Here is a 23,777-nt window from a genome sequence, read left to right on the forward strand (position 1 = left end):
CCCCCCTTTGTACTGTGTAAAAAAAAAGCTTGGATGGGCTGTGCGGGGCTCTGGCTCCTGCAGCAGGGCTGGGCAGCATTCCCTGTCCGGAGAGCCCTGCAGGAGCGGGGTGGGGCTTGGATGGGCTGTGGGGGGCTCTGGCTCCTGCAGCCGGGTGGGCAGCATTCCCTGTCCGGAGAGCCCTGCAGGAGCGGGGTGGGACACAGAGCAGCAGCCCGTGGGGACACGGAGCAGCCATGGGGACACAGAGCAGCCCAAGGACACACGGAGCAGTCCATGGGGACACACAAAGCAGCCAAGGACACATCTCCTGGCTGCTGCTGGGGCTGGGGCACTGATGGAAACCCAGACTCAACCGGCTCCCTGCCCTTTCCAGCAAGGACAATGGGGAAATCTTCCAGCAAAGCCATGGGGTGGCCTCGGGGCACAGAGCTGGGACAGGCACTCTCTGCTCCTGGGCTGAGCTCTGTGTGGGACCCTGCTCTGAGATCCCAGAGGCATCACAAAGGTGACCTGATGGTGACTTCAGCTGGATTTCAGTGCTGTCAGTGGCTGAGGATGGAAAAGCCATGAGAAATCAGGCCTGTGGGGATTGTTTTGCCAGGATGGCTCAGCCCAGCTGCTGCCTGCGGGAGGGGTGCTGCCTCTGCTTGGTGCCTTGCTGGCTGAAGCATCCCTGTCTCTTCTGCAGGGGGGCTGCCTGGGGCTGGCCCGAGCCTTTGGGGACAGTTTCATGGCAGCCAGGCCAGTAGCTGGTTTAGGGTGGTTTGGTTTTGGGTTTCTTTTTTAACTGTGTTTACACAGATCTTCAAATGTTGTTGTTGACTCAAACCCAACTCCTAGTGCCAGATGTGGCTGATCTTGTGTTCTGGAGCCAAACTGTGGTGTTGAGATGGTCTCACAGCAGGCTGGAACTCCTGGATGCTCTGCTGTGTCCAGCCAGGGTGGAGTGAGGTGGGCAAGCCCTCCGTGCTGCCCTGGGGATGTTTCAGTCACATTGTCCACCTGGCTGTGTCACCCAGCCCCCCTGGCTGAGCTTGGCTGGGTCTTGGTGCTGCCAACAGCAGCACGCAGCAGGGAAATGAGGAGCAGCAGGGAAATGAGGAGGAGCAGGGAAATGAGGAGGATGAAGGCCCAGCAGGAGCCCGGCTGCAGCTCCTCGCCTTGCAAACAACTTGGGGTTGAAGCCAGGATCAGGATTTTTCCAAGCCTGGCTGAGAGAAATGCTCCTGTGGCTGGGCAAAGGAGCTCCTCTGAACATCCTACACCACTTCCAGTGCTCTGGGTATTTCCCTTCAGCTCCCACGTCTCCATGCACGGGGCTGTGCCCTGGCCTCCCCTGTGACCTGGTCCCTGAGACCCTCGTGCTGGTTGAGTCTGAATGGGGATGGTGATTTGGGGATTTGGGGGCTTCTTGGGAGCCCTCGGGGGCACAAGGGCATTGAGAACAAGGTGGCACCATCAGGAATTGTCCCTCTGGCTCTGGAGCACGCACCATGGTGGGAGCAAGCCCCAGCTCTCCCACAGCAGCAGGTTACACACTATCCCCCAAAAGCACAGAAATGCAGCAAGCCAATGCTGCAGCCTCAGGATATTTATTTTCCCACTGTTTTCAGTCTTTTCCCTTCCCTTGGCGTAGGGCAGGGGATCGATCCTCCAGCAGCTGGGGCCGTGGAGAGGCTGTGAGTGGCCAGGCTGGCAACACCAGCCCAGCCAGCCCTGCTTGGGCTGCCCATGCCAGGGGCTCCCTGCTCCTCCATGGTTTTCCTTTGCTTTGTGGCCACTGCAAGTTCCACCAGCCAGGCTGGAAGGGAAACCTGGCCCCTGTCCCCCTGGGCTGGCTCCAGGGGAGCAGAAAGTGGCTCTTTGTGGGGTCCCTTTTGCTGGGAGGGGGAGCTCCCCCCCAGCCCCTGTTTACCCAAAGCCTACCTGCAAAAATGAGTTTTGGCACAAGAACCCCAAGGAGAGCATTTGCCAGGGAAAAATCTTGTCAGCAGGCTTTAGGAAAACAGGATTACTCATCCAGGGGAAATTCACCCAGCCAGGCTGAGCACCCTGCTCAGACCTGCTGAGCACAGCTTTACCTCCAGCTGCAGAAGGTGCCTGCAAAAGGATGCTGCTCCTCCTCAGCGCTGCCCACCTCGGGTCGGTGCAGACTTGTGGGTCCCCACTCCCCTCTGGGGGACACATCAGGGGACATTTGTGGGGCGAGGCTGGCTGGGGCAGGGGGGGTTTGTGTGCTGGGTGCTCCTGGAGCTCTGCTGAGCCAGGGCACAGCCCAGCCCTGGGGCACTGCCTGGGGGCTGCTGATTCTGCTTCCTGCCTGGTTCTTCCCATCACCTGCATGAAGTCACTTTTCCCTGGGCATGGAGCAATCCCAGCTTTAGTGTCACTTTCTTTAAACACTAAAAACCTCTGTTCTCTTCAATCCAGAGCCAAATTCAACAAGCATCAAGCAAAACTCTGCTCGGTGCCCCGAGCTCTCTCTGTGATCCTGTTTGACTGTCCTGACACAGGCTGCAAACCACTTCCCAAAGTTTTCCACAGCCTGAGAGATGGGATTTGAGAACTGCAACCCTCCAGTGCAAGCCACCGCCATGGGCAGGACATGGAGTGGGTTATGTGAGGAAGGAGACCCCTTCAAAATGTCCATGTAGGCAGGTCTAGAAAGGACACCTGGGTCACAGCTGGCTCACAGCTGGGTCACAGCTGGCACAGGAAGGGTCTGAGGGCCATGGGGACAGACAGAGGGGCCCATGCCCAGCCTGTGCCCAGCCCTGGGGCAGCAGAGGGCTGTGCTGGGCTCCCCCAGCTCCGTGGGCAGAGCTGCCCCTCATCCCTCTAGCAGAGCCTGTTCCCACATGCCCTAGAGGCTGTCCCAGGCATCCTGTGCAGGGGTTTCCCTAGAGCAGAGCCTGTTCCCACATGCCCTAGAGGCTGTCCCAGGCATCCTGTGCAGGGGTTTCCCTAGAGCAGAGCCTGTTCCCACATGCCCTAGAGGCTGTCCCAGGCATCCAGTGCAGGTGTCTCACTGAGGGTGGTGGCAGAGGGCCAAGCATCTGCTCTGCTGGCTGAGCAGGGACGGCTCTCCTGCCCACAGGTCATCCAGAGGGCAGGGGAGAGCCTGTCCTCGAGCAGCCCTGGATGTCCTTCCCCAGGACGTTCCTGCCACGCCAGGGGATGCAGGCACAGCAGGAAAGGAGCTGCAAGCAGGGCTGGAGGGGTGGCACAGCAGCTCAGACATCCCTGGGGAAAGGGAGGGGTGAACTGTCCAGGCCAGGGGAATCGGCTTTTTCCACTCAGACCTGCTCCTCCATCAGGGGAGCACAGCCAAGGGGAATTTTTGCTCAAAGGCACTGGGAAGGATAAAACACCTGCTGAGCCTCAGCCCAGAGCAGCTGGCAGGACAGGTGAGAGCAGTGCCCATCACCCAGCAGCTGCTTCCTTAAAACAAACCTGCACAAAAGCTGGAGTCCAGCACCGAGGGAAACACCAAACTCCAGAGAAGTGGAGGCTGAAATAGGGAATTACTCCTCCAAATCTGACCACCAGCAAGCCATGCCAGTGCTGACCCCCTGAGTAAACAGAAAGGAGCAGGTTTCTCACCAGCTTCATGATGGAGATGGCACAAGATGAAAATAACAAGGGCTGGGAAAATAATTTATTACAGAGAACCAGTATTGCCTTGTTTTTCCTCATTCCTTGCAAGTTTCTTATTTTTAGGATACCAGATGATAACTTTTTATCTATATTGCATGGCCATATCTATATCTCTACCAGTCCAAGCAGTTTAGTGTATTTCTTTAAGCCAGTCTGATGTTCAGTAAAACTTTTGATGTCCAAGGGGCAGGCCTCAGATGAGCAGTATTCAGGGAAATATTTGGGATGGTATTTCATGCCTTGCTTAATCTTCCAGTACATGGGTGTAGCTGTGGTGTGAGTGTAGAAATTTTTTAAGCAATGGAGCCAAAAGCAGGTAGCTGACATTTGTAACCTGCCCTCTGAAGCCAGCAAGCTGCTCACCCCAGAGCCCAAGGCAGGTGTGCTGCTGCCCTGGGCCAGCATTAGCACAGGGACCTGCACATTTCCGTGGCAAATAAAGCAGTGACACAGCAGCCCTCAAATTTGTCCCTTTGACTGCAGAGTTTGATGACCCTGCCCACTGCAGTTACTCCGAGGCAAATAAAGCAGTGACACTGCCCTCAAATTTGTCCCTTTGACTGCAGAGTTTGATGACCCTGCCCACTGCAGTTACCTCAGAGGCTGCTCTAAACCACAGCCTCTCATCTGTGACGGGCAAAGCACAAGGCAGGAAGTGCCCAAAGCCAAGGGCTGGGAAGGACAGCAAAGGGGATAAGCAAGGATAATGCCACAGAGCAGACAAGTGGCTTAATGAGGAAGTTGTTTTGAGCTCACTGCTTATCCTCCCGGGATAGCAGAGCCAAGGAAGGCCCTGCCTTGCTGTCTCCCACCAAAGTGCCCCAAAGAACCTGTTCTAACAATGTTTTCTAACAATCATTTAGCTTTTCTCAAAGGACCAGTGCACTCAGAACTGAGCTTTGTCAAGCTGTTGGTGTTGTGTCACCTGGTGCCACTGCCAGTGACTGTCCATCGCACAAAGTGTTTATAGGAACTCCTGTGAAGGGAGCTGCCCAAAGTGAGCTGTGAGGAGCACAGTGCTTCCCTTCTAACTGGGGAAAGGGAATTTATACATGCATGAGACATGCAAAATAGGCTCAACTGGAGCAGGCTTGCTGCTGTAATTACTTTGGTTTTCAATGCACTTGCAGATTTTGTGTGAAATTAGCTTTAGCATACCCAGACTATGGTACACTGAACTTCTCAGTATCTTGCACAGCACTTGCTTTGTTCTCTCTGAAGGGAATTCTGCTCCCCAGGTGAACTCTGGGACCAAATTAAGGCACATCCTGGCCTCAGCTCCAGGATAAGCTGCTTACCAGCAGCAGCAGCAGCAGCTAAGCAGTAAGTTTTGACTGACACAAACCTCAGCGTAACTTGCCTTTTTGCCTCTGGGTCCTTCTTGTTCAGCCTAAACCATGCATGATCCTGTCTCCTGCCCTCCAGGTGAGGGATTTCAGGACTCTTGGAGGAGAGAGCTTACAGGTTTCAGCTGCCCACATCCAACCCCTTCTGCTACCCACTCAAAACCCAAAGAGATGATGCAGCTCAAGCTGGGCTCTTCCAGTACTCACAGATGGCCCCATGCAGCGAGCCAGAGACATTCCTGGGCACAGGAGTGAGAGTGAGCGTGGTGCTGAACCTCTGAACATGACAGAGATGATGACAAGCTTATCTTAGCTCAAGAGCCATACACAGCAATGCCAAGGTTTGCAAATTAATAAAAAGCCAACAGCATTACAGATAAATGTCTTTTAATTAGGATTAAATACTATCTCAAGGTATCTTGAAATCGCACTTGTACTGTACTATCAACAGCCAGAGGCAATAAAAAAAAGTCTGAAAATGTAGAAGTTCTAGCATTCAACACATGACAGTAAGTGCTGCCATTTAAAGCAACAAACACCGCTCCCAAGAACAGATACTCTTAAAGGAAGAAGTTGTAACATTTTTGTATGGACAAAAAAAAAAGTAATTTGAAGACCAGAAGAAATATATTAGTGCCTGCCTTTTTCAAAGGGTTTTTTTTTTGTTTTCTTTTTTTTTTTTTACATTAAATACAGTTTTCTTTAAAAGCAAGGTACTTTCTAAATTCATGGTTTATATACTGTATGTACACAAGAGCAGAACATTGTACAGTGTTTTTGGATAAAGCAGCACTAACTAGCTGTAAGCTGGTACGGTGTTGCTGACCCAAAAAGCAAGATGACAAGTTAAGCACTCTAGGAGAAGTATCTCCGTGGTTGGTATGAGAAAAGTAAAGTATCATGTATGTACAAACTGACCCTTCACACAAACCCTGCCAACTCGGCGTCGTTTGCCGTGGAACTGCACACGCTGCAGCTGGTCAATGGAAGCCTGACTGCAGGAGCTGCTCTGAGACCCACAGCAACCACTTCCCTTCAACCACAAGGTGCATCACCCATGCAGAGAGCACTTGCACAAGCCATTATTGCAACCCCTGGGCTCTGGGGGAGCGGGTTCTCACTGCAGCCTCAAGCCAAGGGACGCCTGCACTGCTTTTTCACTTTAGAAATACAAAATGCCTCAACCAGACCATGTGAAATTGAGATTAAAGCTACCTTAAGCATCTGTATGTGCACCTGGCCTTTCTGCCCACAGCTACCAATTAAAGCAGAAAGTTTGCACCCCACTATCACCAGTTCAGACTACAAAGGAGTGGCAGTGATTTCCATCATTAGTGCAACATTAACTCCTATACTCTGTCAAAGTGACTGACTGCTCTCCAGATGCACAACATGCATATTCTGGTCTTACAAAACTGGTTTCAAGTTTGTAGCCTTGTAGTTTTTTTTAGTCTACCCCATTAAAAACCCTATTAAACTCAGGAGTAGTCTGTGTCCTGTTCAAAGTCAATTGCATCAAAATATGACTTTTATTCTAGGGTTATCAGTGGGGCAGAGATTAAGGTTCTTCTTGTTACACATACTTTTAAACACCATTCAGCTTATGCCTTCAGAAGAGGTTATTTGCTGTACTTTCAGGACGTTGCTCATCCTTGTCTTACACACTACACTGGTTTAAGGAACTGAATGTTTCTTCTTTGATGAGGACAGAAGTGAGACAACTTGTTTCTAAACTGCATAAACTTAAAGTTTCAAGTTTTAATGGTGTAAAAAAATCTGACATTCAGTTACAGTTAAGAGAAACTTGCTACACAGAAAACTGCATCCAAATCTACCAGTTACTGATGGGACCTTTAAATTAACCACCAACGAGTTATTGAAGGCATCCAGACCTGGAAACATCAGATCACCCAGCCAGTGAGCCAGCAACTCCCTCCCCCTTTTTCATGAGGCTTTAACAAGTGCAATGGATGTGACCTCAGCACTGGAGCCAATGACTCCAATCCCCAAAAAGGTTAGGGAGATCCTGTGTTAAGCCCAATGCAATATGCATTAGTGTCATGGAGCAGGAAGATCCCAGTGTCTACTTGTTAAAAGTTCACACAAACCATACAGATACAGACAGGATGAAACACAGACTCAAAAGGATCCATTATGCTTGAAGAAAATTCCAAATAAAATGACATCTTCTGCACAGCCCAGCCTCAGACACAGCCACACCTTTATCTAGTATAATAAACTCTGTAGTAAACTGTTTTTGACCTCCATAGAGAGTAGGAGTTGTCAAATTTAAGAAGATAAACTCCTCTCCCTGGGTACTGGTGGCTGCCAGCATACACTTCTTCGTGACAGTCTCGTCTGTACACAGGCACTATTTCATCTAGCTGAGGCTTGTTGGCATTCTTTTTGGCTTTTTCTTCACTGCTAGTATTTTCTGCAAGGGAAAAAAAAGAGGTGTCAGTGAACATGGGTGGATGCTTTATGAAAGAAAGTCAGACTGATCTCCAGGGGACAAAGCCCTCTTTGTTAGTTCAGGAATGAGAGGAGTCACAGGGATCCATACCAAGGCTGGGGCTGAAGCACTCAGAAGCAGGAGGAACAGCAAGGAACAGCTCATTTTGTCATGATTTTAGCAGTTTGATATTAAAACTCACCACACCCATCTCCCCAGCACAGCCAGGTCAGTTTGTGGAGATGCCAAACTTTGGTTTTCAGTATGACAACCACCCACCACTGATGTGCCATACTGACCAGCACAGATTACTTGGCAGTGACTCCCAAAAAGCCACTGCTTCCTAGGTCAGGGCAGCTCCTTCCAAGCAAATCACATGCTCATTTCAAAACACTTTTGTGATGGTATGTTGGACTCCTCCACAGGCAAAGGCTGTGACCTGTGTCAGCACTTGCCCTCTGAGGCTGTTTTGCTGCAGCCTCAAGGAAATTCCTCCCTAGAAACACCTCCTGAACAGCAGGACAGGATTGTTCCCAAGGTTTCAGAGGGCAGATCCACTGTGCTCTGTTACACCATGGGTTTCAGTTCACTGAATAGCTGACTTAGGAAAAGGATTTCCCCAGCTTCAGCTGCTTTAACCTGCCTGTGACCCAAGGAGGGGACTGAAGCTACCTGCAGAACTGCAGCTGCTATTCAAAACTGAAAACATGACCCCAGCCAGATGGAAGCCAGGGAAAGCAGGAGATTACACAAGACCATCAGTGGGGGTTTCCCTCACAGCAAACCCTGACAGTTTACACACAACAGCGTGCTTACCTTCCTCTTCCTCCTCATCATCACTGGACTCGCTGACATGCACACTGACTGCAGTATTAGGGGAGTCTGTCCATTCAAAATACACCCCAAAACCAATGTCATAATTGTCTGTAGCAAACTCCCAAAAGAGGTAAGAGCCCTCTTCATGAGTTGGGACTCTGACTGTAACCACTTCTCCTCGGCCCACTGTGATCACAGAGTCTGCATCCTGACGGATTTTTTCCTTGAAGTCTTTGATCTGGGGTCGTGTCCACATGGATGGGGCAGCAATCACTGGGACAGAATCTGGAGACAGGGGAGGAAATACTCCAGTTAGGCTTTGTTTCAGTTATTTATACTGCATAATTAAGTGTGTTCCTTAGGTACACTTGAGGGCCCCAAGCATTAAAGTTGCTTCCAGGTGATTTTTTTAACAGAAGCAGCAAGTTTCAGCTCTGAAAGATGTATGAATCAGTGCAAATTTAGTTATAACACTACTAAATTCTACCAGTTCACCCATCCAGCACATTTAAAGCCACACTGCTTATGCAGACAAGCCTCAGAAGGCAAATGTACTGCTACAGGTGGCAGGCTTATACTGCGCTACCAGTTCACCCACCCAGCACATTTAAAGCCTCAGAAGGCAAATGTACTGCTACAGGTGGCAGGCTTATACTGCACAGAACCCTTCACTGGAAGGATCTTTAAACAGATCTGACCCAGCTCAAATAAAACTAAGTCTATTTCTGCCCAGAACAGCTTTGTGCTAGAACTTTTATGCCCCTTTTCTTCAAGCCTAGAGTGAGAGGAGGTTCTGGATCCCATCAGCTTTGCTGAAATGCCCCTCTTTCCCTCCCCTCCCAAAGCTGAGCTTTGCCTATGCAATATTATCCTCCCATGAGAGACAGAAGTCCCAGGAATCAAACCTAGCTTTTCCACAGGCAAATGAAACCAAACAAAGAAACACAGTAACCATACTTAAGACACCTGAACCCTAAGAAAGGCTTTTACTATTTATTTTTAATTAAGAAATTCAGCTAGTCCCACCTTTTGGTCCATTCTCCAGTGCTTCTTCCAAAACCTCTGGATCCAGCTCTTTCTCAGGGCTGTCTGCATGTGCACTGGCCTGCCCATTGATGGATGGGGTGTCCCCTGGGGCAGGGGTGTTCACCTTCGATGCAGCAGTCAGGGGTGTCCCTGTCGCTGCCACCACTGCATCCTGCTGCTTCTGTAAGGCTGCCTAAAACAACAGGAATTTAAAGTCAAGTACAACCAAACCCTCCCAAGATGACAGTGTTAAACCTTCCAGCAGAAGGCTTAAAGACAATGTAAAGAAAAAACCTTCCCCTTCAGCCTACAAGGGGGCTTGACCCCAAAGACCAGAAGCAGCACACATTGACCAGTTACATCTGGGATGTGAAGTCACTTGGTTCTAGGCTGGTGGATACAACCTGAACAAAAAAAATTCAACTTTCAAATTAATTATGGTGCACACAAACTCTTGCCTTTAACTATGTAAGTTTTTCATTCCTATAACATTTCTATCAAAGTTGGAAGTGTGACTTGTTTGCTGGGTTGTTTTTTTTTCCGCTGCCTGTAAGGGTTCCATCCAGAGTGAGCTCATCCAGGTATAAAAAGAGCTGACTATTGAAGGTCTAGTAGCTACTTGCCAATTTATAAATCAGAGAATCTCCCTGTCCCTTGTTACCAGCCCAGAGAGACAACACAGGCTTTTTTTATTGGGACAGGGAAAAGATATAAGTGACAGTGCCACTCTAAAGGATAACCTAATAATCACAAGATTTTGATGAGCAAATGGAATATAGGTATCCTGCAGGAATATGAAGACAATACAGAAAAATATCAGTTAAGATTTCAAATTTAAGCCAATTGCACAGATGCTGTCCAAATTTCACTATCTACTACAGCAGTTTTGTGCACTGAGAGAAAGGTGGTGTGAACTTTTCTACTTCTAAATCAATAACTACTGCACACAGCCTTTCCAAGATTAATCGCATCAGAAGCTGATCTGTAAGCAGAACAGCACTAACAGATCCCAGTGCACCTGACTCACAGGCATCCAAATAAAGTATTCCTCAGAAGTGTTACAGAAGCTACCTGAGGGAAGCCCAAAGAGTAATTATAACAGGGCAGAAAGTCTCTGATTTTCCTACACCACCTCAGCTCCATCCAGTCGTGGGCAGCTTAAAAGGGACCTATAAAGATCATCTAGAGCCACATCCCTGCCATGGGAATGGACACCTTCCACTAGACCAGGCTGTTCAAAGCTCCATCAAACCTGTCCATGAACACTTCCTGGGATGGGGCTTCCACAGCTTCTCCGGGCAATCTGTGCCAGTGTCTGACCACCTTCACTATAAAAAAGTCTCCCTTATGTTCAATCTAGACCTACACTCTCACAGATGAAAACCTTTGCCCCTCGTCCTGTCACTACAGGCCCTGGTAAAAAGGTCTTTCTTAAAAAGCCCCTATAGGTACTGAAAGGCTGCAGTGAGGTTTCCCCAGAGCCTTCTCTTCTCCAAGCTGCACAGCCCCAGCTCCCTCATCCTATCTTCAGAGCAGAGGTGCTTCAGCCCTCTGAACACCTTCGTGGCCTCCTCTGGACTTGCTCCACCAGGTCCACATCCTTCCCACGCCGGGGACCCCAGAGCTGGATGCAGCACTGAGCTGGGGTGTCATGAGAGCAGAGCAGAGGGGGAGAATCATCTCTCTCCCTCAGCCTTCTGGCCACACTTGTTTTCCTGCATCCCAGGATACAAATGACTTCCTGAGCTGCAAAAGTCCACTGCAGATCATACCCAGTGTTTCACTCACCAGGACAGCTCTCAACCCATTCACCCCAAGACTGTACTGATACTGGGGAGTGCCCTGACTTGGCCCACTGCAGGGGCCTTGCTGAACTTCATGAGGTTCACATGGTTCCCTTCCTTGGACATGTCTTTACTGAGAGCATCAGCCTCCACAAAATCCAAATGACTTAACAGGAAATCAGTTACTGAACTTTAGGTCTTGAGCTCAAGCACAGACCTCAGGCTGGCAGCTACAGTCTGTCCTCCCACCCACATCAACAAATGACTTAACAGGAAATCTGTTACTGAACTTTAGGTTTTGAGCTCAGACCTCAGGCTGGCAGCTACAGTCTGTCCTCCCACCCATCATTGCAGCAGCTTATTGCAGGCAAGCAACTTCATCAGGTATTAGTATGTGATGAAGTCAGGCAATAGGTGCAGAAGGAGAGAGCAGTCAGCAGTGCTCAGGCTGGCAGGGAGGAGCAACCTCCAACCCAGCAGTGATGCTACAGTGCTGCATATGCATGCTCAGCTAGAAACACAGGGCTGACCACAGCCTGCTGCTCTGCACTGATCTCCAGGAGTCACCTGAAGAGGTCTGTTCATGCTCAGATGCACTGGTGTGTCATTAAATTACACACACACACCACCAACGCTGCAGCAGAGCGGCTCACACTTCATCTCTAACAATAACATTGAACCAAGTCATTAGCAAAGAATGCTTAGTGTTTTCTTAATTAACAGCTGCTTCAGAAAACTACTCCAAAAGATGAAACAAATAAAGGGGCTTTGGTGGTTGAATCTGAAGCAGCATTAGTCACTAGCAGGGTAGCTCTCCCTGTGGCAATTATTTTTCCAAGGAGATAACAGCGGACAAGTTAACGTATCCCAGTGACAGCCTGGGACACAAAGGCCAGGTTCCCCAGGGACACAAAGCCCACGTTCCCCAGGCATACCTGCTGCTGTGCCAGCTGGACCTGGTAGAGCTGCTGCATGTACTGCTGGTAGTGCTGCTCCTGGAGCTGGCGGATGAGGATCTGCTGCTGCTCGTAGTTGCCCGGGTACTGCTGTGCCGCGTACTGCTGGAACTGCACGGCCGTCTGCGAGTTCAGCGCTGCCATGATCTGCTGCCTGCACAGCACGGGGAGCACACACAGCCTCACCAAGAGCTCAGCCTCTGGGCAATCCCTGCACTTAGCTGCCTTTCAGGCCACTTACTGCACCTAATGCCATTCTGCAAAACCCAATTAAAATGAAGCTACGTAATGGACCGGAACCCAGAGCTAAGGCAGATGTGCGTTTTGCCCAAAAATACGCTGAGAACAGAAGAAGGGAGCAACGTTTTCTACCCATTGTTTGGAAACATCCAATGTTAAAACAACAAGAGCTCTCACATAGTTCCAATCTGTAGTCTGATAAAGAAGCAGGGCTACACAAAACCCACATGACTGAATTTCTCAAACAAGCAAAGGAAAAAACCCACACATGCTTTTTCCAGAAACCATCCTTCCAGCAGACCTTCTATAAATATTGGTAGGAACAACCTGCTGTGGCACAGCACACCAGTGCTTTTTGGTGATCTAAGAAAAACACACCACATAACTGTCTTAGTTTTCCTGGTCAGTGTGCAAACAATTATGAAAAACATGACTGACAGTGGCCTAATTCAGGAACAACAACAAAAAAATGCTGCCAGATGGGGCATCTGCATCTCCAGCAAACTCAACTGCTGAAACTTCAGGAGGAACACATGGGTTACATATACACAGGCTGGTTTTCTCCTCTCCCCAAAAACTAACAGAAATCCTATGGCTAAATGACAAGATAGATCAAGGGCCTGTCTCATGTTACTTCCATCAGTCACCAGCTATCAGTGTTTGAGAGGAAGGAAGAAGTACCACACAATTGCAAGAAAAATTCTTTCCTTCTCACTCTTCCATCCCCAAAATTCACATTCTAAAGCACCAGTATTAGACTGGTCTAATCTAGTCTAATATCACAAAGAGCAGGATTTACTGCTTTTCAGCAAACTATGACCAGTTTAGATGCACTTGGTACCCACATTCCTTTTCTGTCTAAACTCTGTAACCTGCTACGACCACTTAATACACAACTCCTATTCATGTGAAAAACCCTCTCAACTTCAAGGCATACCACACTTCTTGTTACTTAGCACTGTGCAACACTTTCTATTGTATATATAAATTTACATCTGCCTCTTACACTCCTCTGGCTCTCACCAGGTTAAACAAGCAGCAAAACTTGTGGTTTAATTATTTGCTCCCTTCTCAAAACCACTACATGGCAAGCATTGGGTCTGCTTCAGAGACACCCCCTGCAAAGACATTCTTATGGTGGAAAATAGTTGCTGACTGATGGGGAACAGCTTTACTATTCTCTTAAATATTACATGTGCAAAGCCAGATCTGTGTTCTCAGCATCTGGATGTGATGGGAACAATGGAATACAATTAGAACTGTATATTCCACGTATACAATTGTCTCCAATGCAAGGCAGTGGTTTTCTTTTAAGTGTTGTTTCCACTACTCACTTCTGCTGTTCCATCCGAAGCCGTTCCTCCTCTATTCTCCTCCTCTCCTCCTCTTCCCTTCTCAGCCTCTCCTCCTCTTCTCGCCTCCGTTTTTCTTCTTCCTTTTGTAACCGCTCCCGCTCCTCCTCCTCACGCCGCCTTCGCTCCTCCTCTTCTCTCCTGCAACATCCACTCAATAAGCCATTTCAGCACTCCTACAAACCTAGCATGAGTTAGTGCATTCCTACAATCCTACATCCTAAATGAGTTATTTTCAACATGCTGTAACCTGCCTTTTGCCTGCCCAGTGAGCCTTTTTGTCTGGTACCACCTCCTCACAATTAAATTGGCCTGGAGAAGTGTCTTACTGGACACACAAAAAAACCAGATTATTGCAGAGTTTTATTGCACTCAGCAGCATGACGTGGGTAAATTCTGTGTTACAATTTGATAGTCATGATAACCTGTTACTATGCCACCTGCATTGCAGAAAAAATTGCCTGGAAGCTTTAAACACGTCTTCCAAGCTTTCACACATGTTCCATAATGATGTGGATACTATGGTTTAATAATCACACCTGGAAGCAACAATAAGGCAGCCTTTATCAAGCTGCTAACCCGTATCAGAAGAGAAGTTTAAAACTGACAATTTAATATTCTCTGTGTATTTAGTCCACAGACATATTGGGACAGACATTTTGTGAAGCATTTCTTCTAAAGCAGATGACAGTACAAACAAAATTTTTAAAACTCCTAAAAACCACCCATTACTGGCAAAGTAAAAAGGCTTAAAGAGATCAAATGGTACCACAACCACCTACATTTCAAGCATTTCCCTTCCCAAGACAACTCCAACCTAAGCTAGCTGTGATACTGTCCCCAGGCCAAGAGTTACACACACCAAAGCACCCAAATGTTACCTTTTCTTTTCTTGCTCTTCTTTCTCTATCTTGTGGGAAGTGACATACGTTGAGAACAAGTGGCAGCACCTATGTAGGAGCTTGACAAACTCTGTCATAGCTTTTTGCTTTGACATGTTTCCAAGGGCAGCCCATTCCTTCCTGAGAGAGAGAACTCAGCTGAAATAACAGACTCAACTCTTTTTAAGCCAGTATTGAGTGCTGACAGCCCAGCAAATAAAAAAAAAATTGGGAAGACCAGGAACCAAATATTATCATTTGCAGTTTCAGAGAACCAACAACTTCTTCCCAATGACAGTACAATGTTCTCTTCTGCCTGCACAACGTTCTCTTTTCTTGTGTCTTTCAAATAGACATAACTCAGCTCTTACATGAAATTTCATACATCCCATCAACCCTAATTTGAATTCAGATGCTATGTCCAAAAACTTCCCAGCTACAAGTGAAGCTGAAGTATTTTTTAACCTCCTTCCACTCTAGTTTGTAGAAAAAAAAAAAAAGTATACATTTTCCTGAATGAACAAACATGGTAACAACTATTGATTACAGCAGCACTTCAGTTAGCTGAAAGACACTGCCTTGCTCTTTCTAAGAAAAGCTGCATCCTTTTGTCCAAAAGCAGTGCACTGGGTCCACCTGAGAAAAACCACTGCTGTCTTGCACATTGCCTCCAGTCTAGAACCCCAAAAAGAGCAACAATGAACATGAGAAGTGCAGCCTGAGCTGCAAGCAACACAAGAGACACACCTGAGACTTCCCAGGTCTCATAAAAGATTTACTCAGTGTTTGAATGCATCAGGTTTTAATTTTGTGACTTCAGAAATTAGCTTTGGTGTTAGGACAAGCTGTGATGAATGCTTCTACCACTGGCAAAAGCCTTGGCCTGCTGTAGCCATGGTGTGGAGTTTGAATGAAACATGGGCCTGCACATTAATGCATCTTAAACTGCTATGAGAAACTGGACTGTCAGCAGAGCAGCTTCTAGTGTGGTTGAAAAAAAACCCACCCAATAATCTTCTGTTAGTTCCTGTACTGAACTGTGACTCACACTTCTTACATGTATTTGAAGAGGCCACTTTCACTTTCCACTAGCACAGACACTTGAGATAACCCACACACTTGCAGAAATCGGATGATGTTATCTCCTCACAGGAAAAGCAGAGTTAAGACCAACAAAAGCACCAAGCCCTTTTACCTTCTATCATTGCCCAGCACATCAAAGAATCCAACTTCAGGGCAAGTGTCAGGGTTGTAAGGTCCCAGCAGAACCTGCTTGTGCAGTGCCACAAGTTTGAGCTTTTCTTCATATGTTGGATGAAAGGCTTTGCCATCTTTTTCTGTAGGGGAAAAAAAAAAAAGAAAATTTCACTGCTGTGATTAATTAAGCACAGAATATGAATGAGTATGTTGCATAACCATTACCATGATTTCCACCATAAAAAAAGAGAAAAAAAAGTCGAGTCACAAAAGGTTAGACAAATTAAGTCAGTTCTATTTAAAATATAGATCTGTCCAGAAGAAACACATCTACTTCAGCTAATGAAAACTTCAGTGTGGAGTGCTTTGCATCCCACTATCTACAGCCAGTCATCACACAGATATTTACATTAATTTGTTGAACATCACACCATATGGATCTATATCTCCAAAATATTTAAAGACCTTAACTGAATTCAAATGTGTCTGCCAAGTCTACTCTAGTGTGCATAGGAAGGATTTCCACAAAGAAAGACGTGATGTTAGCTTTATAAACTGCTCTCCTCTCATGCTCTTCACACTGATAAAAGCAGAACAACCAAGGCTGAAGGCAAGGAGGACTGCAGAGAGCAAAAATTAAGAGTCAAGGAGAGTTTTCCTTGAGGGAATACAATTGCTGCCCTTGGCCAAGGCAGCTGGAACAGCCTCTCACAATGAAAAGCCTTGCAGCTGGCTCCATCAGCTCCAACACATACAGTGAACTCTGACAATAAGAAGGAAACATAAGCCTGAAAATGTTCCAGTGGCTCCACAGGAACATCTTCTGAAGCATTCCCAGCTGGATCCCACCATGCTTTTAATGCTAAGAAGATACTTGCATTGATTTAAAATTATGTGTGAATTAGTCAGCTAGGACTTACCTCAACACATTTAAATTGCCAAAACAAATCACAGAAACAGGCATTGCTCTGTGTGACTACACTGCTCATTAAGAAAAAGACATTTTTCTAGAACAAGAAAACAAATAAATAAGCACCATCTCCTTTTGGAAGGAGAAATGAGGAAGCTACTACCAGAGGTAAAAGATAGTCACTTCTCATGAGAGCTGGAGACAAAGCTGCCACTCATTCCCAGCTCTCCTTTGGAGCAAGGTGTTTACAGCCCCAAACTGAACACTCCACACCTAGATTTCAGGCTTACACATACTGCAAAACTGCTTGGCTGACACTTGTGAACAGTTATTAACAGGAAAACAATCTTAGAACTACAGAGGAAGAAAAATACTCCTACTACAGTATTGAAAAACTCAGAGCAAACCCTTCTGGAAATCAGAAACAAACCTAGTGGGAAAGTGCTTGCAGGTCACAGCAAGACATTCTATTTTTGACAGACAAAGTTCAGTACATTGCTGGACTTACTCAGCTGAAACATCAAAAGGAACTACTACATGCATGCCATTTATTTTGAAGCCACGATCAAATGATTAGGAAGGTAAATATTTAATTACTTATTATCCATTCCTAGAAGTCCACATCACTGTTGCAGAATTTCAAGTATTTGCTCTTGTCCCGGTGTCACACAACCTTGCAGCAAACATAATTGCCAGCTTCAAAAACAGAAGCATTTCACCCTAAAAATATCTACGTCCAAAAAAAAAATTGGATGGGGTAGAAAAGGGGGGGATGTAAAAACTGAACCAGAGTTTACTCTGTATACAATGAAAGGACAAGAGGCAGATGACACAAACTCAAGTATAAGAAATAACACTTGCTTTTTTATGGGATTTTGTTTTGTTTGTTTGCTTGAAGTTGATTGTTGGGGGTTTTTTTTATGTTGTTGTTTTTTAAACTGAGAGTGATCGAGCACTGGAACTGATGGCCCTGAGAAGTTTTTTAAGTCTCCATGACTGAAGATATTCAAAACTCAAAGAGAGACAGTGCCATGAAGCCTGAACTGAAAAGGAGGGCTAAATCTGACAACCCCCAGCAGTCCCTTCCCACCCAAGTCTGTGATCTTTAAGGGATTCAAATCACCACGTTCTGGTGAGCTTTCAGCTCCTGCTCTCAGGCCTACCAAAGAGCCCTTTGGCTTTTCCTCAACTCTTCACACTTTACACTCAACTAAGAATTTACTTATCAGGTAACAAGCACTTCCATTAGCCTCAATAAATAGCACTACTTTGAAATAATGCTTAATATCCTGGGGCATCATGCTACAAAGCAAGTCAATTGACAAAGGTACCACGCTGAAATTTTGCCAGGCTTCTGAGCAAAGCATGATTCTCAAGGGGGTCCCTCTAGCACAGTTAAATCTTCATAACCTGTGTACCTACATCTGTCTGGCAAAACTCACAGCTATCTGCTGTACTAAACTGCTACCTAAGCAGGATAACATCATCAGTATTTGAACTCACTCCTGGGGAGAGTTAAAGTGAGAAAACCTTCATTTTCCATGCAATGCACAGCACATCTGCATTTTCACGGAACAGAGAAGTCAGACCTCATGCCCTAATTACTGTGAGAAGCCAAAATCTGCATTTACAAAGAATGGTGACCCAAGGGAAGAACAACAAACAAGCTAAATAAGAGAGGGGAAAAGACAGAGGATAAAAATACAAGACAAGATTTCAGTGACTTGTGGATAATGTAGCTCAGAAGCAAATTATCAGAAAAACACTTGCAGCCAGTCAGAAAATGAAGTTTCACCCTAACTATTTTGCAGTTGAACTCTACAGCATAAACCACACTCTATGATCACCTCAAAGATCAGGAATTTTTGGTGTTTAACTGAACCAGAGGACCAGAATTCATCTGCAGAGTCAAATATGCCAAAAAGAGCATTAGTGTGTCTAGACAAGCAGAAGTGCCAAATGTATCCAAGCATCCGTGAAGGCGCCATTGAAGCAGGCATTACCCACACACCTCACACAGCTGGGGCAAGTGGAAGAACATCAAAGAGCTCCAGGGAACACACTGAAAAATCCAAAGGACGTGCACAGCAGTAAAACAGCAGCTGCACAACCTTCCCTATGGCCACTGGGATCCCTGACCCAAGAAGGCCAGGAAGATGCTCAGTTTTCAACCACAACAGCAGGATGAAGCTGTTTGTAGCAATTTGAGGGGCTTATGTTACTGTGTGGCACTGTATTATTGACAAGGATTGATAAAAGCCCGCAAATTTAGACACAAAGGAGTTTAAGAAATATGCTTAAGAGATTGCATTGTGCAAGATACTGTTACTGCTCTGTAACTTCAGATTTTTTCTCCCCATCAGAAACACGGCACACCATGCTGCACCTTCCACTCCAACTTCACCTACCGCACCCACTCTAAATACCTAATTCCATTGGGATAGCATTCAGTTGAGTCATCCAGAAAACAATTTGTGAAGAGGGATTTTTCACCTCATAGCTTTTAAAAGCAGAAGTCTCATATGTTAATTATATTCATTTGCAACGTTTTAATGAGCAAGACCAAAACTGAGAAGTGTGAGGAATGAACTGCTGCCTGCAGAGCCCAGTTCACTCTTACACTCCTAATCCCCCTCTCCTGAAAGTGTGTTCTGCCTCAACAGAATTCCAATTAAACAAGATCAAAGCTCAACTTCACAAATGTAGGTACATTATAGGGGTTTTCATATTCTTGACAACAAGAGCCTACTTAACTTACGAATTACAATCATACCATCAAATTAGTGCTCAAAAAAAGAGGTCAAACAATTAATCGAGAAAGATGTTCTGCTGAGGCTGAAGATGCATTCTTGTTAGGATAAGAGGAAATAACTTAGAGCAGTCAAAGAAAATTAGAGTACTTAACATTCCAGGAGAGCTTTTAGATACCAAAATGATATGGTTTGTGTACTGTCTGCTCAGATGTGCTGCACTGCAAATCACTTTAGACAGTGCATGAACACTTCAGGGACTGTCATATATTGAAGGTTGGGTGCAATGGTATTTCAATGACAGGATGTGGAAAACAACAAAGCCAGGCTGATCCTGGGAGAGATTTGCTGGCAGAGCTATGCAAGCCACCCTCTCCTGAATCAGGACAGAGCTTGAACAGGTTACCTTCACTGGCTTAACTCGTACCAGCTCAGCAAGCAGAGGAAGCCATCAGAGACACTTGCACTGTGCCAGATGCCCCAGGGCTCACAATTACAGGCAGTCCTAGAGACACAGAAATGTACAATGACTGTAACAGGACTGTTCTCCACTGTACACTGGATCCAGCACAGTGGAGCAGCTTCTTAATGGCAGCTTCTAGTGCTGCTTGACCTGCACTAGGCTTAACAGAGCAGGAAGGGTAAGAGTGCATAAGGGAAAGAAAAGAAGGCTCGTGTTTCTCACAGAAAAATGGACTGGAACACTGTTACCATCTATTTTCTATGCCTCTGTTATTCCGAAAAGCTCTCTTCACAAGCCATTATGAATCTTAAAAAAAAAAAAAAAAAGATAGTGCACATCTCCTGCACAGCCTAAGGCCTGACAGTTGAAGTGACCCAGGGTCGAGCATTTTAGATCTGCTTTAGATTTGTCTTTATCAGAGACAGAATAAAGTAGCTTTTGAGTCTCTTTAATATCCTAGCCTAGTTTCAGTTTGTTTTGCTCATTGTTTATGCACACTCTCACCCTGCCTTGTCTCTGAGCAACTCTGTTCCTGCAGTGGTGTGCCACCACTGACAAGTGCCAGCAGTCATAGCAATAAGCAAACTCGAAGTATTTTGATCAGATTCAACTTCTCTTGGACAAAAGTACCCCAGGAGTTACAGACAACTCGGGCTGCACACTGAAGCAGAAAAAAAGCTGCTTAACTATCAGCATAGTTTTTAGAAGAATGGTCAGAAACAAGATCTCAGCACTGACCTATTAAGATGGGCCACCCTTCAGATGGATCTGTTGCCTCTTGAAGTACAGGAGGAATCCCTGTTTGCTCCTTGGCATGCACAGGGCTGCTAACCAAGCGTGCCCACTCCCACAGTTGTTCTGACAGCATGAAAATAATTTGGAAACGAGACCACTTATTTTTGGAGCTGCGCAGATATAGAACAAGCTGGCAGAATCAGTAACCCAAGTATTGCAAGCTCCTGTAGCTCCCCATCACATCTATAAATAAAAATCTTTGTGTTATGTCACTTTTAGGAAAAAATCTACAGATAAAATGACAGGCAATGACTTTGTGTGAGTTATTCCAGCCACAAGGATAGAGAAACAAGGTTTTCACTGGAAAGATTGATAACACAACTGAATGGGGAAAATTATCATCTTATGAGCGCAACCACTGCAGAAGGTTAAAAAAGGAGCAGGAGTAAACTGAAACATGTTGATATTAAGTTTTGATTAAAAGAACAGCAACAAATAAAAACATTGCTAAGAGAGCACAAGGCAAGCAACTGGAACCTACACAAAAGTAACACCCCACAGATTTCACCATCAGAGAGGAGATAAAGCCGGAACATAAATTCTGTTCAAACGTGATATACTAGATATAGGTTATTGCTAATAGCAACAATATAGATAAAGTCATTCACAGCACACAAGGTTTGCACTGTAAACACAAGTTCACACTGTAAAAACAGGTTCCTGTAGAATATTCAACCCAAGACAGAAAAAGACCATAGCTGACCAAGAACAGGAACTTGCTGCTGCAGAGACATTTCTTTCTGCATCATTAAACACAACCAGAACTCTTTTAAGCAACTTTTACAGAAATAAGAGAGAGACATAGAGTACAATGCTTCCACAAGTTGATAAGTTCTGATACAGAAGGAAAAAAAAGATCTTATGATCCCTCATGCTTTTTACAGCTTAAAAAAATAACACCTCTCTATATTAGCATGCTAACAAAATAACTACTTTGTGGAAGGGCATCAGAACAGAGTCAAAGAACCTCAAGGGCTTGAGAAAACTGCTTAGAGCCTCACATGCTCCTAACAACTACCAGGTGCAGGTCAGCCAATGTGAAGAAAGACAGCTTTGTCCTTCCATCAGCGTTTCCACCTGCCAGCGAGTGCTTGCCCTTAGAAAAGGCAGCCTCCCTGGGAGGTCATCTAACAACTGATTGCCACAGGACTGACCTTTCCAAGTGCACAGCTTGTCTTCCCTAGTGCAGGCATGAGGCTGGGCTCCCTGCTCCACTTGAAGCAGTGTCTGCCTGAAAGCCACAGGAGCGACACATTGCTGAAATGTGCTCAATGCAGTAAGCACAGCTCTCCCCTCAAAACCTCACAGCTCACTCCTCCCTTGGGAGGAAACGGAGCGTGGCAAGGTACGTCCACCTTCTCACAGAAGCAAACCTGGCTACAGGGGATCCCAGCAAAAACATTCCAGGTCTACACCCTCGGTATTGCACAGCTGCCTGCTGGGATCATGGTGGCACATAGAATCATAGAATCACTTAGGTTAGAAAAGACCTCTGAGACCATCGAGTCCAACTTCTTACCGAACACCACTGTGTCAACCAGACCACGGCACCGAGTGCCACGTCCAGTCTTTCCCTAAACCCCTCCACGGATGGTGACTCCACCACCTCCCTGGGCAGCGCATTCCATTGTCCAACCACCCTTCTTGTGTAGAAATTCTTCGCAATGTCCAACCTGAACCTCCCCGGGCACAGCTCAAGACTGTGTCCTCTCGCCCTGAAGCAGCACAGCCAGCCCTGCAGCTGGCACGCTGAGGAGAGGGCACGGCTCCTCCCGCCACGATCCGGGCTGGCAGCGGGCGCGGCACCGCTCCTGGCCCCCGTTCGGGATCTTTCCCCTGCCGTGCCACCGGCACGGAGCTCTGTCGCTGCGGTTCCAGCCGGGGGGCTGCACACCCACCCCGGCAGTGCCACACCGCGGCCCGGGCCGGCCGGCACCAGGCAACGCGCATCCCCGCGGGCCGCCGGGACACGCCGCTCGCCCCGAGCCCTCCTGCGGCCGCCCCCCGCGGCTCCGCCTGAGCCCCGCAGCCCGGCCCGGCGGGCGATGCCGCCCGGGGCTCCCCGGTACCGGCAGCTGCCCCGGTTCCGGGGGGGCGGTGCGGGCCGGGCCGGCGGCCGGGCTCACCTTTGAAGAAGCGCAACGCCAGCCCGTAGAGCTCCTCCAGCGCGAAGCCCCAGCGCCGCTCCAGGCTCAGCGCCGCCTCCTCCGCCGCCTCGCCGCCGGCCTCCGCCGCGCCCGGGGAGCCGGGGCCCGCTCGGCCCCGCCCCGCCGCCGGCTCGCCCTGCGCCGGCCGCGCTTCGCAGGGCGGCACCTCGGCGTTGGGGCTCAGCGTCAGCCCGTCCACCGAGACCTCGAGCCGGTCCGAGCTCAGCACCGCCGCCATCCTCCTCCTCCGCCGCCGCCTCCCACCCGCCCTCCGCCTCCTGCTCCGCTGCGGCGGCCACGTCCCGACTTCCCGTCCCCTCCGACCCGGATCTTCCGGGCCCGCCCGCGGCCCCGCCCCGCCCCGCGGCTGCCGGGCCGGGGATGCTCCAGGAATGGGGCCGGCGGCCGGCTCGTCCCCTCCCCTCAGGGGCACTGCCTGCCCCGGGGGCTGGGCTGCCGCTCCCCGGCAATCCCGGGATTGCCGTGAGTGTCTGCGGGAGCCGCCGCCGGGCCCTGTCCGCGCTGCGTGGGTTGATAATGGTTTTCCAACAGCGATATCTCCCTCGTGAGGAGAGGCTGCGGGAGCTGGGCCTGTTAAGTCTGGAGAAGACAAGACTGAGAGGGAATCTCATTAACGCATTAAAATATCTGAAAGTGCCGAGACTTTCGGTGGTGCCCGTGACAGGATGTGGAGCAATGGCTGTAAGCTGTAACACAAGAAGTTCCACCTCAGCCTTTGGCACTGAGGCTGGCAGAGCACTGGCACAGCTGCCCAGGGAGGTCATGGAATCTCCCTCTCTGGAGACCCCACCTGGATGAGTTCTGTGTCACCTGCTCCAGGTGACCCTGCTTTGGCAGGGGGTTGGACTGGTGGTCTCCAAAGGTCCCTTCCAACCTTGACAATTCTCTGATTCTGTAAAATCCTTTCGGTCCAGGTGGAAGGTGCTGTTGGGTCTGCTGCTGACCTCTTGTCCTCCTCTCTAGAAATCATGCTTCAGGCCT

General features: G+C 47.7%; 1 protein-coding gene across 1 annotated transcript; it reads right to left on the reverse strand.

Moving 5' to 3' along the window:
• Positions 1-5,376: 5,376 nt before the first annotated feature.
• ACBD3 (acyl-CoA binding domain containing 3) lies at positions 5,377-23,043 on the reverse strand. Its single transcript, XM_041425138.1, has 8 exons — positions 22,755-23,043; positions 15,709-15,850; positions 14,514-14,654; positions 13,615-13,773; positions 12,020-12,194; positions 9,301-9,493; positions 8,275-8,559; positions 5,377-7,440 (listed from the first exon to the last, which is right to left on the reverse strand). Exons 1-8 carry the CDS (start codon positions 23,011-23,013, stop codon positions 7,229-7,231), a joined length of 1,566 nt encoding a protein of 521 aa, XP_041281072.1. The 5' UTR covers positions 23,014-23,043; the 3' UTR covers positions 5,377-7,228.
• Positions 23,044-23,777: the final 734 nt, after the last annotated feature.

Source organism: Onychostruthus taczanowskii, unplaced genomic scaffold, assembly GCF_017590055.1.
Source record: "Onychostruthus taczanowskii isolate IOZ18803 unplaced genomic scaffold, ASM1759005v1 scaffold87, whole genome shotgun sequence".
NCBI classification, from domain to species: domain Eukaryota; kingdom Metazoa; phylum Chordata; class Aves; order Passeriformes; family Passeridae; genus Onychostruthus; species Onychostruthus taczanowskii.

Excerpts from the sequence above, each read along its gene's own strand:
- ACBD3 (XM_041425138.1), bottom strand. The coding sequence starts at position 23,013 with ATGGCGGCGGTGCTGAGCTCGGACCGGCTCGAGGTCTCGGTGGACGGG. Across the intron at positions 15,851-22,754 it reads GGCGTTGCGCTTCTTCAAAG|AAAAAGATGGCAAAGCCTTT; the intron begins GTGAGCCCGGCC and ends TTTCCCCTACAG. Across the intron at positions 7,441-8,274 it reads TGATGAGGAGGAAGAGGAAG|AAAATACTAGCAGTGAAGAA; the intron begins GTAAGCACGCTG and ends TTTCCCTTGCAG.